We start from the raw sequence: 16,920 nt of genomic DNA on the forward strand, positions 1-16,920 counted from the left end.
GTTGTGGTGGGTCGGCCGGGGTTCGTAGGCACACAAACCTGTCACCCCTTGTAAGTGCCCTACCTTGTTACAGACCAAATCAGACCTGATAAGTCACCCTGAGCCTTTATCAATCTCAACGTTCACCCGATGAAGTCCCATCACAAGGGAGACACACAAACAAATAGACAACGATGTTTGCCCGTGTTGGAACGGCAGTACGCCGTATGGACGTGAAAACTCAATTTCCCTGCACAAGAAGAATGGGGGGTGAACCGTGTGGGTTGTTGACACGGTGTGGGCACAGCGCGCTAACCGCTACACCACCGTCAGTACCACCACCACTCCCCACCACCACCACCCCCCACCACCACCACTCCCCACCACCACTCCCCACCACCACCACCATCACTCCCCACCACCACTCCCCACGACCACCACCACTCCCCACCACCACCACCACTCCCCACCACCACTCACCACCACCACTCCTCCCCACCACCACCACTCCCCACCATCACTCCCCACCACCACTCCCCACCACCACCACCACTTCCCACCACCACCACCACTCCCCACCATCACTCCCCACCACCACTCCCCACCACCACCACCACTCCCCACCACCACTCCCCACCATCACTCCCCACCACCACTCCCCACCACCACCACCACTCCCCACCACCACCACCACTCCCCACCATCACTCCCCACCACCACTCCCCACCACCACCACCACTCCCCACCATCACTCCCCACCACCACTCCCCACCACCACCACCACTCCCCACCACCACTCCCCACCACCACCACCACTCCCCACCATCACTCCCCACCACCACTCCCCACCACCACCACCACTCCCCACCATCACTCCCCACCACCACTCCCCACCACCACCACCACTCCTCCCCACCACCACCACTTCCCACCACCACCACCACTCCCCACCATCACTCCCCACCACCACTCCCCACCACCACCACTCCCCACCACCACCACCACTCCCCACCATCACTCCCCACCACCACTCCCCACCACCACTCCCCACCACCACCACCACTCCCCACCATCACTCCCCACCACCACTCCCCACCACCACCACTCCCCACCATCACCACCATCACCACCACTCCCCACCATCACTCCCCACCACCACTCCCCACCACCACCACCACTCCCCACCACCACCACCACTCCCCACCACCACCACCACTCCTCCCCACCGACGCCCCTGGTCTCCCCCAGGCCGCCCCAGCAGCAGCAGCAGCAGTGGTGGTGGTGAGTGTTTGGTGGTGGTGGTAGTGGTGAGTGTTTGGTGTTCTGCTGGTGGTGAGTGTTTGGTGGTGGTGGTAGTGGTGAGTGTTTGGTGTTCTGCTGGTGGTGAGTGTTTGGTTGTGGTGGTGGTTGCTGGTGGTGGTGGTTGTTGCTGGTGGTGGTTGTGGTGGTGGTGGTTGCTGGTGGTGGTGGTTGTTGCTGGTGGTGGTGGTTGTTGCTGGTGGTGGTTGTGGTTATAAAGGAGGCACGCGGCTTTGAGAGGCGACTTCACGCCGCCCGCGCCATCGTCTCGGGCAATTGTTGCGTTGGTGAAACGCTCGTTCTGATCATTACCGGTGTTGCTGCCCACACAGGTGCAGCAGGTGTTTCATCTCGCCGCGAGCCGTCGTGGCGCTGCGCAGTGTGTTGGTTTCACACCCGTGCCACGCACAGAGCCTCCTACACGCGTGTCGTCATTGTTGTTGTTGTTATTGTGCTCCAGGGAGGTGTAATCATTGACACCGGCGCGGCACCTCTACGCAGCATCAGTAGCAGCAGCAGCATCATCAGCAGCATCAGCAGCAGCATCATCTGTATCATCAGCAGCAGCATCATCTGTATCAGCAGCAGCATCATCTGTATCAGCAGCAGCATCATCTGTATCAGCAGCAGCATCATCTGTATCAGCAGCAGCATCATCTGTATCAGCAGCAGCATCATCTGTATCAGCAGCAGCATCATCTGTATCAGCAGCAGCATCATCTGTATCAGCAGCAGCATCATCTGTATCAGCAGCAGCATCATCTGTATCAGCAGCAGCATCATCTGTATCAGCAGCAGCATCATCTGTATCAGCAGCAGCAGCATCATCTGTATCAGCAGCAGCAGCATCATCTGTATCAGCAGCAGCAGCATCATCTGTATCAGCAGCAGCATCATCTGTATCAGCAGCAGCATCATCTGTATCAGCAGCAGCATCATCTGTATCAGCAGCAGCATCATCTGTATCAGCAGCAGCATCATCTGTATCAGCAGCAGCATCATCTGTATCAGCAGCAGCATCATCATCAGCAGCAGCATCAGCAGCATCATCATCAGCAGCAGCACCAATCGCTTCCGTGTTTCGTTACCGACACCGCCACACTCGCCGCTGTCGCCTCTCCGCGAGCTGCTGCCGTGTTTCGGCGGCGTCGCCGGCCGCTGTTTTGGTTTTTTTCCGTCTTTTGTTGGAGGGGGACGAATCGGGTGGCGTGTTCACCTTTCGGCGCCGTGGGTAGCGTGAAGCGCCAGGCATTCGTTTATTAGTGGTCGTGTTAGAGCAGTGGTGGTGGTGTTAGAGCAGTGGTGGTGCTAAAGCAGTGGTGGTGTTATAGCGGTGGTGGTGGGTGTCAGTGGTGGTGGTGGTGTTGCGGTTGTTGGTTAGCTCTGCCCGGTATTGTTGGGGTCAGCCTCGTCTCGCTGCTGCTGCCGCCACTTGCTGCTGCTGGTGGCGTTCTGCCTGGACATGTCCACGAACATGGAGGAGCTCAAGCACCAGCTCATGGTCAACCAGTTCGTGCTCACGGCCGGCTGCGCGGCAGAGCAGGCCACGCAGCTGCTGCAGGCGGCGCGCTGGCAGTTCGAGGTGAGGCCCCCTGCTCCTGCCGCTGCTCCCCCTGCTCCTGCCGCTGCCGCTCCTGCTGCTGCTGCTCCTGCTGCTCCTCCTGCTCCTGCTGCTCCTGCTGCTGCTGCTCCTCCTGCTGCTGATGCTGTGCTGTTCCTGCTGCTACTGCTGCACCATCACCTCGCACCTTCGGGTGTCCAGCCCCAGGTCTCGACCTCCAACATGCCACGGTCGTTGTTGTCCGATAGAGTCACAGTCGGCACTGATTGACCCATGTTTGTTGTTGTTGTTTGTATGATTAACAAAAAAGTTAACCAAGATATCTTCTTAAATAAATACATGTCTCGATAGCAAGGACAGGCACAGTGTATATACAAAGGGGCAGAGTCATGTCAATCGTTATTTTTTCAAAAGACGAGAGAGAAATTAACTCCGAAGATGAACTTTTCGAGATCTTTTTTTTTCATTGCAAAATTCGCAATAACATCTTCAAATGGTGCTTCTCTTACAATCTAATTGTCAAGGGGAAGGATGAAGGCCTACGAAACAGAAATGCCCAGGGCCTACAAGAACCTTAATCTGGCCCTGCACACTGGGTGATGGGTGCCCATCCAGACCTCGACCTCCACGTGTCCACCACCAACCCCACGTCCATCTTCGGTCCACCCCGCCCGTCCCGTCAACTCCTTCCTGTGATCCTCCACATCCAAGTTGACCCACTCGATGACATTGTGTTCTTTCAGCCTTCTCAACACACAGTGCTTCCATCTGTCATCACGACACACGCTTGCAGACCACGCTCCCCGCTAGTGCAACAACGACGCGGTCATACAATGTAGGTCCGTTCTCCTTTGCTTAGAGCCTTAGACTAATCCTCTCCGTGATCCGTCCACCCCGAGCAACCTCCATCCGTCCCCTTTGGGTCAGCTTACATATTCCGTAAATCACGACCTCCCTTCCGACCATCTCTATGGAAATTAATCCATAGTAATCCAACGCTTACTGCCATTTTTCATTAAAATCAATTCTGACATCCAAACAATCCCACCTGAATTTCACCCCTCTCTTCATAGCTAAACATCTTGTATCGTCTCTCCGTCAGTTCCCCATCGTCGTCCTCATATCCTCCTCATTCATTCTATCTCGCCCATAATTGTGACCTCCGATCATCAGCCGTAATCCATTCACTGCTGGATGAAGGCCTCCCAAAGGCATCGGACATCACTCACGAGTCTACGATGTAGTCGCCTTAAACCGACACAAGAGCTGATTTTATCACTCCATCTCCTCCGCGGTCGTGTTTTCGGACACGTTCCATAACCTTGGCTGTCACTGGATCATTATTCTTGATCACCAGCCATCATTCCGTCTAGCTACTTTACTTGAGCTTGAAATGTCGTTATAACGAGTACAGAATGTCCTAACGTGTTTTTCGTTACGTCTCGATGTTATTCTAAGAATGCGTCTCTTCATTCCTCTTCATCCTTACAACTGTACGTTCATTATAACGTGATCTATCACATCTCCTGTCCCATAGAAGTCATTTCTTTCTAACTTTATGCCGTGTGTAGTTGGACTTTTATAGCGTTATAAGACATTGACAAATACAAGCAGTTTGCTGATGGACAGAAACTCAACACATCCCTCGGGAACACTTCCCTAAAATGGGGGGAAGAAATTCCAATAGGTGACGTTTCGGGCAATGCCCCTTCCTCAGAGGAAATGTGTGGACATGAGTTTTGGGTGGTCCTGGTGCAGCCTGATGGAGCCTGATGGCTGTGAAAATCAGAAGGCAAGAAAGAGGTGTTTTGTTTTCAACCGCACATTGGCATTGGCAGACTCTGCCGCAGTTGGCAAGGGTGTAAGGGTGTTGCCTACCAATTAGTGCACGTGATGTGTGTTGTCCTGCAGTGTGCATGCCTGATCAGCCGAACAGAACGCTGCACGAGTAACAATGTAGACTCGTACGCGATTGACTTCACTAAAATACCATCCACATTATTCATCGTGGACAATTCACAGTGACTGTACTGGGGTCGCCTACAAGGCCGTTCTCTCCTAAGGCCCAAACCCTGACCAAATTCTGCCTTGTGTGTGACCTGGAAACGAGATCGAAAGGCACATTCCTCCACACAATGCTCAACCTCATCACGTGTGTGTGTGTTGCAATTTCCAGGAACGAGGGACTTAAAAGGGCCACCTTGTTTTTAATGGCCACGCTTGCCGATTATCCCAACGTACAGTAACATCACAGTTGCTGAGCCCAGATGCCCATGTGTGTCAAACTGGCCAGCAACGAACAGCACCATCGGGCAAGGTCGTGTGCCGCTGGGTTAAGACAGCAAATCGTGGTTGCTTTGTCCTTTTCACTGTATTGTATTGTCACTCTAAATTTAAAATGTGCGATTACTGTTCAGCACAGGCAGTGGTGTACAAGCACACATAACAAACACCCAACACATTTGTCAACAACTGCCCTAAAAGGAAAACAATGTATTTGATTAAATGGACATCAGCTGTGAAGAAGGTCCGTTGCCTGAAACGTCACGTATGGATATACAGTACAGTATTTATTTTCCTTTGAGGGCAGTGTCATTGAGGAATGTGTATCGTCACTGTGTGGCATTTGAGCCAATCGTTGGCGCGCTGTTGCCGTGTTGTGTCTCTGCCCCCATCCACAGACGGCGCTCAGCATGTTTTTCCAGGAGGCGAATGTGCCCAACGCCTTCCACGCTCACCAGATGGTGAGTTGCAAGAGGGCTCTGGACCCTTCCTCTACCCCTTCCATCCAAATCCATTGCCCCCTTTCATCCACCGTGCCATGTCACGGAGGGCCTGTGAAGACAAACATTGTCTAACCCTCCCCCACCCGTGCATTTTTTTGGGGCATTTCAAATAGCTGCTTTTGTTTGTTTTGGTTTTTTTCAAAGGCTGGCTCGTCTTACGGCGTCGTGGCACGAATTCCCCCGTGAGCTGATTTACACGTGACTGAAGAGCAAATCAAACAATGTAATGGAGCAGGAAAATGTAAACATTAAGTTGTGGCCAGATTTGAAAATGCCTGCACAATGCAATTAGACCGCTTAATTACGTAATTATTCTACACAGGCAAACCGAGGTACACATTACAAAATCATACACTGACGTTTTTTTTATTAATTATTAGACCCACGCATTGGTTTGACATCATTGATGTCACAGGAGTTTTTGTTCTGTTATATTTTGAGAGCCAGAATATGTATGCCAAGTGGTAGGCTAACATCACTGGCACGGCAATTATTTTTTTTGGTTAACCCGCTGCGATCAACAATTTCCATTTCAAAGATCCAGTGTTCCTGAGCGTGTGATCACAGTACAAGTACACGCTGTTTGTTTTTGCATCGAGAAACCACAAGAGGAATGCAGCGTGGGTCGGAGAACAGCAGCAGGTTAATGGCATCGTTCAGATGTTGATCGGGCGGGATGCGTCGCCATCCCTCGAAAGGACCAATGGTCAAGAGTAATGACGGAGCGGCAGCCAAGGGATGGAATACCGAGATCAGATGAAGCGGTGAACCCGGCTCCGTGCAGTTGCTAGGTGGATTGCCTACACGCCAGGATTACGCGAGATTGTGGTGACTTGGGAGACCTTCATCCAGCAGTGGATGGACCATGGCTCATGATGATAATGATGATGATATTAAAGCGTCACCACAGTGATTGTTATGATTTGTACCCACTGCATTGTTTAACAGTGTACACACGTGGGAGGAAACCTGAGTGCTAAGAGGAATGCAGCTGGTGTGTTTTGCAACAATACATCCATCCAGTGTGGGCCCCGTCGTTTAGATGGGGTGATCTTGCCAGTCACATTCGAGAACTAAGCGGCATTTGATTAACAATCCTGGCTCTGCTGATGAAATCCAGAAGGTCGAAACCGGTCCAGAGTTGACTTGCTTCAACAGATGATCTGGAAAGGCAATAGACCAATAGACTGAAACGTTTTACTTTAAACATGTAGACACAGAATATAGTTGTGCTTATATTGTATACGTTTCTACCTACTGTGCTATAGAAGGGCACAATATTATATATATTATAACAATATTATGAATATTTATAACAAGTATCATCGTTGCAACACCCCACAACATTTGGGCTTTTACTGCCAGGAAGGTGTGGCACTCGAGTGCTGTGACCTCAAACCTGACTGTACACGTTCCTTTGTACACAACAGTTGAATGTTCGAGGCAGTACAGTCTGTATATGATGTACGTCACCACCGCCTCTTTCCATAGTTCATCATCACCTGCGACTTGCACCATTGAAGCTGGAGGGGTGGTGGTGGTGGTTAAGTCATTATTTTGCAAATACACCCTATGTGTAAACAGTGCTGCTAACATGGAGTTTTTGTCTATGGAAGGACAGTTTGAAGCAAATATTACAATTGTTTATATAGAGCAGCACTCCACAAAGTAATCAGCTGCAATATTTCAGCATTACATTGCTCGATTGTTTATTTTTGTATAAGTATATTTCCCTTAACACGTGTTCCGTTCCCTGGGTCAGTCAAGTGCCATGATTAAGTACAGGAAGTGTGTTTTCACTTTCAAGGTGTCGTTTTTCAAATGTTTTTAGAACTTTGAAACGGTAACTTGTTTCAAACTTAGCTCTGTGGCCTCTTGTTGGTGTGGAATTTGTTGCTGGATTTGGCGTTAAGGTGAGCACACCTGGACTTGCAATCCATGGGTCATCGATTTCATGCTTGCGGTGGCGGCGGCAGCAATTCAAAAGATTTGCAGGTTTCTTAAATGCCCTCCTTCCTCGCCTTTGTTCATCCAGTAGTTATGAATAGGTACATCCCAGTTAGTCAATCGGAAGGCCGCGTGCAGTGGAGTAAAGTGTGGGAATTTCCGACATCCTTCCATGACGTTTGGCCAGCGATGATGACTCTGGCTGTTGCCTAATGAGGCTGGTTGTAATTATCGGCGAAACATCGTGGTTCTAGAACGTGGTGGGTTTACTCTCCAACACAGTGGTGTGCTGAACTTGTAACTAATTGGCATGTTTTGTTTACGTGACAAACCTTACGAATTGGATGTTTTAACGACACTTTTATGGATAATATTGGTCTCTTTTATGGATAATATTGGCAACTGGAGGCCCTTCTGCTAGCGGTGACGTCAAGAAGTTATTGCAGGGATGCACCGTATTCCATTTACTGTATTAAAAATTACAGTGCGAAATGTAATTTTAAAATGTAAATTACCCCGTCAAGCGTGCAAGTTTTACCTGCCGTTGACATCAATCACTCCACTTGGGAGTTGAGAAATGTTGTCTTGCGCATTGCGAGAATATTACAAAACCAAGAGTGGCAAGCATTTGACGAATCTCGTAAACTGCGTAAAGAGTCGTATATTTGGCCCGTGATCTGTCCGGGTCATTGTACTGCAGCGCAGCCTCCTGGAAACCGGCCCCCTATTTTTTACGGTTCATTATTGCCAGCCAGCGGTCATGTTGTGTTTACAGAGGGCATCCAACAAACAAGTTCTGCTCAAGAGCATAAACCCTTGGTAGCAGCAGCGGCGTTATATAAAGTGAGCGGCACCCTCTGTTGGCGTTCCCAGCAGTGCAGTTACCGGTGAACAGTCGGATGGCCTCCAGTGACTTGTGCCCTCAGCTGCTGGTTATAATCTCCTTTCAAGGTTCTGCAGCCCACCCGTGTGTAGCAGCATTCAGGGATATCCTTCAACTGTCTTTGACGGCCTGGAAACCGCAGAGATGTTTTGGATGAGATGGAACCGAATCGCTTCAAATGATAGTTTGGCTATAAGCCCCTTTGGTTGTTCATACGACTACGTTTAGTACGATTGAATGTGATGTCATTTCGTGCAGAAACCGCGCTGATTTCACAAATGAACACAGCTGAATGTGCCTCGGTCGCATCATGGTATGTAAATAGGTTTGATCTCAGCGTTATATAGCTGTAAAAAAGTAAATGTTTAGCTTCTTTGTACAGCGTGTTCCACGTCTATTTTTGGCCTTAAAAATCCCTCCAGTGAGATTAATGTCCAAATAAACTCAACCGTTTCGTACGATCATTATATCATTAACGAGACAATTGTATTAGTTATTTTCACGTGGTAAATTCTGACAAGGAATGGAATGTGTTGACTCCAATACACTCTGTTGAGTCGGCCATGTCAGCGACTTTGTGATTATTTTAGAAATACTGTCAAGCTATGTGTGAGTGTGTGTGTGGTCGACTCAGCCTCAAATGAGTACCTGTTGTAGTGTGTAAACATCGTCACTCGGGAGACAAAGGCGGCCGGGCGTGGTGCTCGCCACCCACCTCCTCGTGTGCCGTGCCGGCCTTTATAGGTGCTCCTCGCTAACCGCACTTGCCCCAACAGTCTATCGAGGCTACACGGGGCATCTTTGTTTTTGTTGTTAGGCAAGTCCCGAACGTAGTTCCGGCTCTTGTTTTCACTCGTGACGTTGCCTGCCACGGTTGACGAATAATATAATTCACCTGGCGTGTTACACTGGTCAACACACTTTTTCTGGCATAAGGTATTCAAACGCTTTAAGGTAATTTTGGGGTGCTGATTCCAAATCTGGCATCAGTTTTTGTCTATCACATCAGGTTTTTGAGATATCAGATATTGCATTTTCAATAAAAACTGCAAAAGAAAAATATTAAATAAATGTGGATATCTACATAAAATGATATTATAAACACACTATCCTAAAAATACAGCACCATATTTTAACACTAAAGCAGTCACTGACTCGCAACAACTTGCAATCATAAGTGGCAGAATTAATTTCGGGTAAAATTAATGAAAATGGGGTATGCCGATAGCATAAAAATGAGATGTGATAGAGCAAATCTGAGATCAGATTTGGAATCAGCACCCTGAAATTAGTCTAAAACAGCTGCAAAAGTCCAGGCCAGAATTTTTTTTTTGACCAGTGTTATTGTCATTACCTCCGAGGCTAAGTCTGGTGACAGCAGGAGAAATACTCATGAGTCTGTGCAGATGGGAATTAATATCTTGTCATGCCAGAAGGAAATCTGCCAGGGTGTCATAGTCAGTAGCACGTTGTACTTGCAATCCAAATACTCTAAAACGCACGTTTCTAAATGTGGAGGGATAAGCTGGAGGACCCGGAGAAAAATCCACGCAACTACGGGGAGAAAGAACATTCCACCTCCTAATATACAGCAGGCGTCAGGGTTGGGATTGAACCCACGACCTCTTGCATACCTGGTGAGGTAGTCAACATCTCGCCACCGCGGTGCCCTTGGCAAGAGTCTTAAATCCAAACCCCCCTTTTAACCAGAAGTATAAATGGGTTCAACACAGGCTGTCACGTGTGGTGGGGTAAAGTACGGGCGCTCCCACCTCTTCTGAGATGTCCGGCCAATGTGGAAGAGTAGGCCAAAAACCCTAGAGTTGGGCTGCCTAAATCTTCTCTGGAAGAAATTCTTCCACCAGCAGGGACTTGAAGAAGCAATTGCTTGCATGGCTGCACCTTTACCTTTCCATCGTTTACATGCGTGGAAGGGCAAATAAACGAAGGCACTTTATGTTACAACGCCTTTATTTACATTATTTGGCAAGAGAGAGAGAGACGTTGACTTGGAATGCTTTGTAAGTTTCAGGGCAGAAATGAGGCATTGGAACACCATTGCTCAACAATTATTGGAGGTCACGGCTGTAATGCTACACTCGATAGTTAACGAAAACACGGTTGTATTTATTTTCTTTATAATCCTGTTAAGTTTACAGATGATTACCCTCGTGGTTCTGTTTAATCGTTCACTGTATGGCAATGCAGTATGGACGTAAGCAATGATCGCCGCAATGCGCTATGATCCTGACTGCCTGAGTTGCATTTCCTTCCCAAGGATTACTTGAATAGCCATGCCGCACCCCAGTCCCCCTTCAGTAACACACACCGACGAGCGTGGTGAAGTATGGTCAAACAAACTCCGTGACCGGCAGGACGTGGGGAGGCCTTCATCCAGCATTGGATGAACAAGTTGACGCAGCATCGAATGCATTTCTCTGTCGTACCTTGGCCACCGATCATTTATTCACACGTCAAAATAGATAATTTTTCTATGTATCACACACACATCGAATCGTGTGCGTGGGAATTGATTTGCTTGTCATTTATGCAAAGGAAGTGGCACTTTTGCATAGTAATTAATGACCAAACAGAAAGAAAACAAATGAGACTGAAAACGTGGAAAATATTGATTCTTAAATCTCGACGACAAATCTTGGCCGTCTATCAAATTTGCTGTTGTTGGGGACTTGCTTTCTGATAAGATCATAGATATGATGTCGGGATGAATTTAGTTTTTGTCTGTGTGGCATTCGGATATTTCCTGTGAGCCTCTAGAGCAAAACGAGCACACCAGGTAATGCACGTGAGATTAACAACACGACTAACCGGTTGCTTTGATCTCAAGTATGTTTTTTATGATACATTTAACACACCTTATTTTAAACATATTGATTTATGTACGCATAAACAGGCCTCCTGGCGATGCAGTAACATTGCGCACAGAACAAATACAAGCGAAATCGTATATTTGCATATTTATTACACGGGTTTGGGCATGAAAAGTGTGATTTTTTTTTTTGCGAGCTGTTGGTTGCTGTGCAGAAGTAATCCTGGAGGCTTAATGTACCCAGAGGACGGCCACGTTCGTTTGTGCAATTTACCATTCAGCTATACAGGTGGTGCTTTATTCTGCCTAACACCTCATACGTAGAGGTTGTTCTGACCCAGCTGCAGCGGCGGCGCTTAAAGGCACACATTCATTATTGTGTTGTGAGTCGGACGTAAATTAACCCTGTGGTTTGCACGCATGTGGCGATTTACAGCACATTGTGTACAGAGGCTGTTTGTTTTAGAACTCCGTGGCAAATGGCAGCCTCCAATTCTGGGGAAATGTCTAGAGAAGAGTCCAGTTCCTTTTGTGTGCAGCAGCAGCAGCAGCTGTCTGTTATCACGCCCCTTAATTTGTTTGGGCTCCCTGCAAGAATAAAAGGTGCCCTGTATTTTTGCAGCCTTTTGAAATAGTCACTTTTTTTCTCTCAAAAAGTTATATTTGACAGTGCCCTTGTGTCCTTTAGCAAATACACATTGCCTTGCTTTGAGAACAAACACCCACCGTCTGTATAAATAATACGTGGCTAGTATACTACTACACTACAGTATTGAAATGTTTCTTTAAAATTAAAATTCCCCATTGCCATTACTTATCAGTTTAAGTGTACCCATTGCACTAATTGAGTTAATTTACTTTTGTATTTTTTTGTATTCATTTAGTATCAGTTTGGTCAGAAGCACTTGCAGTGAATGCAGGAGCAAATGTGGGATGGGCAGTTGGCTCAGAGATCAGAGCACGGAGCCAGCACTGCTGTGAACATGAGTTCAAACCGGGGTTTACACACAGCAAATAACTCATTCATCTAGAGAGTTTATCACATTTTTATTTGTAAACACAACCCGTACGCTGTGCAATTTATTGCTTTAATCACGGCGGCAATGAGAAATTGGCCAATCATCGTGATGCAGGGGTTTCTTGACAAAAAAAGAAAACCCGTGGAGGCTTTTTTGTATAATTCACCTTTTATTATTGTGTTGTATGCCTGCGAGACTTGGACGTTTAAAAAGACTGACGGAGATGAGAAATTGGCACTCGAAATGTTGTTGCAACAGAAGGATACTGCTGCTGCATCTACGCTGGACACAGAGTGACCGACGCAGACGTGAGAACAAGGTTGCGCATAGAACAAGACGACCTGACGCAGGCAGTGATGAGAAGGAGGCTGGCACGATTTGGACACACATGTCGGATGGAAGACAACAGGACAATTTCAAGTGCGTTGTTTGGAAAAATGGAAGGGACGGGAAAGAGAGAAAAGACCTAAGAGAGCACGGCTTGACAACAACAGAAGAAGAGATTCGTGCCAGACAGATGTGGCCACTACGTGAGCATACTGGCACAGGACAGAGGAAAGTGGAAACTAATGACGAAATGTGCAGTGGACACCTACGGGGCTATCTGTGCTATCTGACCATGGATCTTGATGATGATTGTTGTTGTTGTCGACCTAACTTGTGGCATTTAGAAAGTGATCCGAGATCGCCGCATTCCCGTCTGTCTCGGTCGCACGCAGATGTGCACGCCCACCAACACGCCGGCGACGCCACCCAACTTCCCCGACGCGCTGGCCATGTTCTCGCGCCTCAAGGCCTCCGAGGGCCTTCAGACGGGCAGCCCTGGGTCGGCGGCGGCCGCTTCCCCGCCGACGGCGGCGGGCGCGTGCGGCGCCGCCCCCGCCGTGCCTTGGGCCACCGCGGCTTCGCTCGCGCCCGGTGCCCGGCGCTCCGGCAGCGACAACGGCTGCTGCCCCGCGCAGCCGCAGATGCCGCCGACCGGAGCCACGCAGCACCCTTACCACCGGCACCGCAGCCGCCGCCACCACCAGGCGAAGATCAACAGCTCCGTGGAGGCGGAGAGATGAAGACGGTCGCGAGGGTTGCACCGTTAACAGCGGCGCGGGTCACGGGTTGCCGTCAGCTTTAACTTTTGCGCGCGCGGTAAAATGGCGATGCCGCGGCTGTGCAGCATCGACTCTTATTTTGTTTTGTAAAGAATTGGGGGCAAGGAATTGCACAGCGTATGGGTAGTGTTGTTGAGAACACTAAAATGATGCTGCCATAAACTCTCTCGGTAAATGAGTGTTTGTTTTTTTGTATTGAGCCTTTCTGAGCATAATATTATTTTCCACGTGCTTGGCAAGGGGTAGGGGGTATTCATGTTTAAGAAAGGTAAATCAGGTAACTTTATTCCGAGCACCCGGCGTTTTGAACGTTGCTCGTTGAGGCAGAAAGTAGTACGAACTACGAAGACTTTTTCACGAACATAACTCGAGGGGGAGGGGGTTGCCCTCGAATCCACACCTTTTTTCGATTTCTATATAAGACTCTGCAGACCGCTGTGGATATTTTTGCAATGTCTTGCTGTTAATGAAGATTTTGATGCATTATATATATACAGTGATACCTCGGTTCACGAACTTAATTCGTGAACTGACTCTGGTCGCGAACCGAATTGGTCGTGAACCGAGGCACATTTTCCCATAGGGTTCAATGTAAATCCGGTTAATCCGTTCTGACCTTTTTTTTGGTTTTTGAAGCACAAAAATATGAAACAAATTACAATACACATTAGTACTGTACAGTATAGTAATGTATAAAGAGAGAACACTAACCTTGCTTGAGATGACTTCAGTAAGCACTCAAACGGGTGAACTGTACAATACAGTAAGTACAGTATTGTACAGTAGTACAGTACTGTATGTGCTAAAAAGCACACCAAAAAGCAAAAAGTCACTGAAAGTGTCTTCACAGTACTCACAGTACTTCTTTCTGTGTCTCTGCTTCTCTCCACGATCTTCCTACAGGAAGTCACGACCACGTGACAGCCTGGAATTAGCATTGAAATGGCCGCGGCTCCTGTTTGTGAACCGAAGCGGAGTTCGTGAACCGGAGCAGATTTTTATGAACTTTTCTGTTTGTGAACCGAGTTGTTCATGAACAGAAGCGTTCGTGAACCGAGGTATCACTGTATGCCTGTTCAGGGCCCTGAAGGTGCCAATGTGGCAAGCTTGCAGAGGGAACCGGTGGGCTTGCTTTGCATCATGTTAAACATGGTTATCTATATCGTGCAAGGTCACAATGTGGAGTAACTTTTTTTGATTGTGTGGTATTTTATTTTATAATTAGCCTGGATTTGATGACATAGTGAAGCCCTCTGATTATCGATATCTGGTGGTAAGGAGGATTATTTTAATACTTTAATGTCATCCTCATTTCGTACCACAACAATTTATTGTCGATTATTGAATATTCTACTAACACTAGGAAAAGTGTTTTCTGTAGATTCAAGTGCGGCAGTAATTCCGCTCTGTCCGCCCCAGCATGCATCGACGATTGCTGTATGTGTGTGCGTAATCACCGTTACGTGTGCCGAGAGTTGAGTCACTACTATTTTGTACATTGCCTCTAAAACTGTGATGTCTGTGATACTGTTTTTTTTCTTTCCATCAGAGTACCAATCCAGATAGAGAATGTCTGCTGTACTAAATCCCTGGATACAATTTGCATTGCGGATTTCTGCTCCGATGGAAATCATTTGCACAAACTCAAAAGGGATCGTTTTCGCCTCGCGCTGTGCAACTGTAATCCCTGAGTGATATCGGTTCTGCAAATATTGTTTTGTACCCACAACATTTGTGGATAAACGTTTTTGCCAGGTCTTTTTTGTTAATAATTGTATACGTGTCATTTGTAGTTGAATGCATCAACAAATGTTTTTTTCTCTATTAAACTGAATTTTTTAAAAAAATTCGGTTACAGTACTTATACAAAAAATAAAAGATCATGCACCTGAAATGACAAACCCCTGCTGTGTGCACAATAAAGGATGTCAAGTGGCATTGCTTTCGTGGTGAGTGAAGGTGTGAACGCACTTTGAATAGAGATTTGCTAAATATCCCAGTCCGTCGCTCAATGACCTCCTGGGATCGATGCGTTGGTCACATCGGCTCCTGTCCATTTACCAAACCGAGTTTGCGGTTTCCCCCTTGGTGGTAAGGCACTCTGACAAGGCAGACACAAAGCAATGCTTGTGCCCAATAAAGTGATGCAAACCTGGTCTCACACACGCACATTCACAGGGTTATAACGCACACACAATCCCAATCTTTCCTTTAAAAAAAGGAGTGCATTTCAAGTGTACCAATGAAGCACTTTTGATGTCATTGGTTTTTTTAACGCAGAAATACGATTCAAGAGCGATATTTGAAGCAGTTTTGAGTCGCCTGCTTCAACCCACACTGACCAGCACGGTGAAGTATGGTCAAACAACCCCCTTGAATGATCCATTGCAAGTATCAGAGTATAACTATCTTGATATTGCACATCTACTATCTTTGCAGTAATGACAGGTTTTTTTTCAAGGCGTACAGATGAAGGCCTAACTGGCATACTTGAACAATCGCCCATTCCCATGGCAGCATCGTCATGCGACATCTGCCTGTCCATCATGACACCCACTTGGGAAAAGCTGAAGGTGCATGCTTGCTACCATCATTGCCCCGAAGATCACAATTCCACCCCGCAAAGAAATACTGATATCAGATCATCCGCCGAGCATCGTCGGTAAATACGTTGAGAGCGCTGCGATCCACTCCGGTGTTGTCGGCCACGCTCTGGTCGTCTTTGCTCGAGTCTTTGGTGGCCACAGTCCGCGTCCCGCTCGGCGGTTTTCATGACGCAGTCATCGCTGGCTGAAATGATCAACGCTTGGAATACGGTTCGTCTCGTCATTCGCAAGACTGCACCGATTGCACGAACGCAACAATGTCGATGTATATTTTTTGACATCTTTCCACCCCAACTCGTCTGCCCTGCTCTTGCCACGACCATCATCATTCCTCCTCTTCTTCCTCCTCCTTTGCCAAGTCAATTCTTGAGCCGCAAAAAAAATCCCATAATGGAGAATGGTACGCTTGGGCCGGTGGTGATCCGTGGAAGGCTCACAAGCGATGCTGACCGGTTCGGAAAGGTAACACTACGAATGCCCCCCCCCCGCCGCCACGTGTGTTTGAGCTGCGGGGGGGGCCCTCGCCCTTCAAGCATCTTCACCTCGAGTCGTGTTCATACGTCCGTCGGACCCTACATTTAAAAAAAATGTCAAACCTATTTTCTTCGTCAAGACGCTTCAAACCAAAATAAACGATATCACAGCGAATGCATGATGCTGTGTGTGCGTGACTTTTGGTTCACCTCAAAGAGGGGCCCCACCACCGCCTACAAATAGAATGTTTGGATGCTGAGTATTGAAGGTCAGCAGCGCTTTGGCTTGCAGCTCTCCCCAGAGCCTCCCCATTCGTCACCAGCCTTGCTCTATCCGCCGCTGGCTGAACGCTTCCCCAAACTTCCACCATCTCTCGTTGTTGTGACAATCCGCCCAGCTCTTCCTGCACCCCTGACGATGGCATCGCTCC

At 48.0% G+C, this 16,920-nt stretch overlaps 1 protein-coding gene across 1 annotated transcript; it reads left to right on the plus strand.

Annotated features, from left to right (window-relative positions):
• The first annotated feature begins 2,334 nt into the window (after positions 1 to 2,334).
• Positions 2,335 to 15,348, plus strand: UBALD1 (UBA like domain containing 1). Its single transcript, XM_078862858.1, has 3 exons — positions 2,335 to 2,860; positions 5,521 to 5,583; positions 13,024 to 15,348. The coding sequence occupies exons 1-3, from the start codon at positions 2,741 to 2,743 to the stop codon at positions 13,369 to 13,371; spliced, it is 531 nt and encodes a 176-aa protein (XP_078718984.1). The 5' UTR covers positions 2,335 to 2,740; the 3' UTR covers positions 13,372 to 15,348.
• The last annotated feature ends 1,572 nt before the right edge of the window (positions 15,349 to 16,920 follow it).

The sequence above is a fragment of the Lampetra fluviatilis genome, chromosome 1 (genome assembly GCF_964198595.1).
Source record: "Lampetra fluviatilis chromosome 1, kcLamFluv1.1, whole genome shotgun sequence".
NCBI lineage: Eukaryota > Metazoa > Chordata > Hyperoartia > Petromyzontiformes > Petromyzontidae > Lampetra > Lampetra fluviatilis.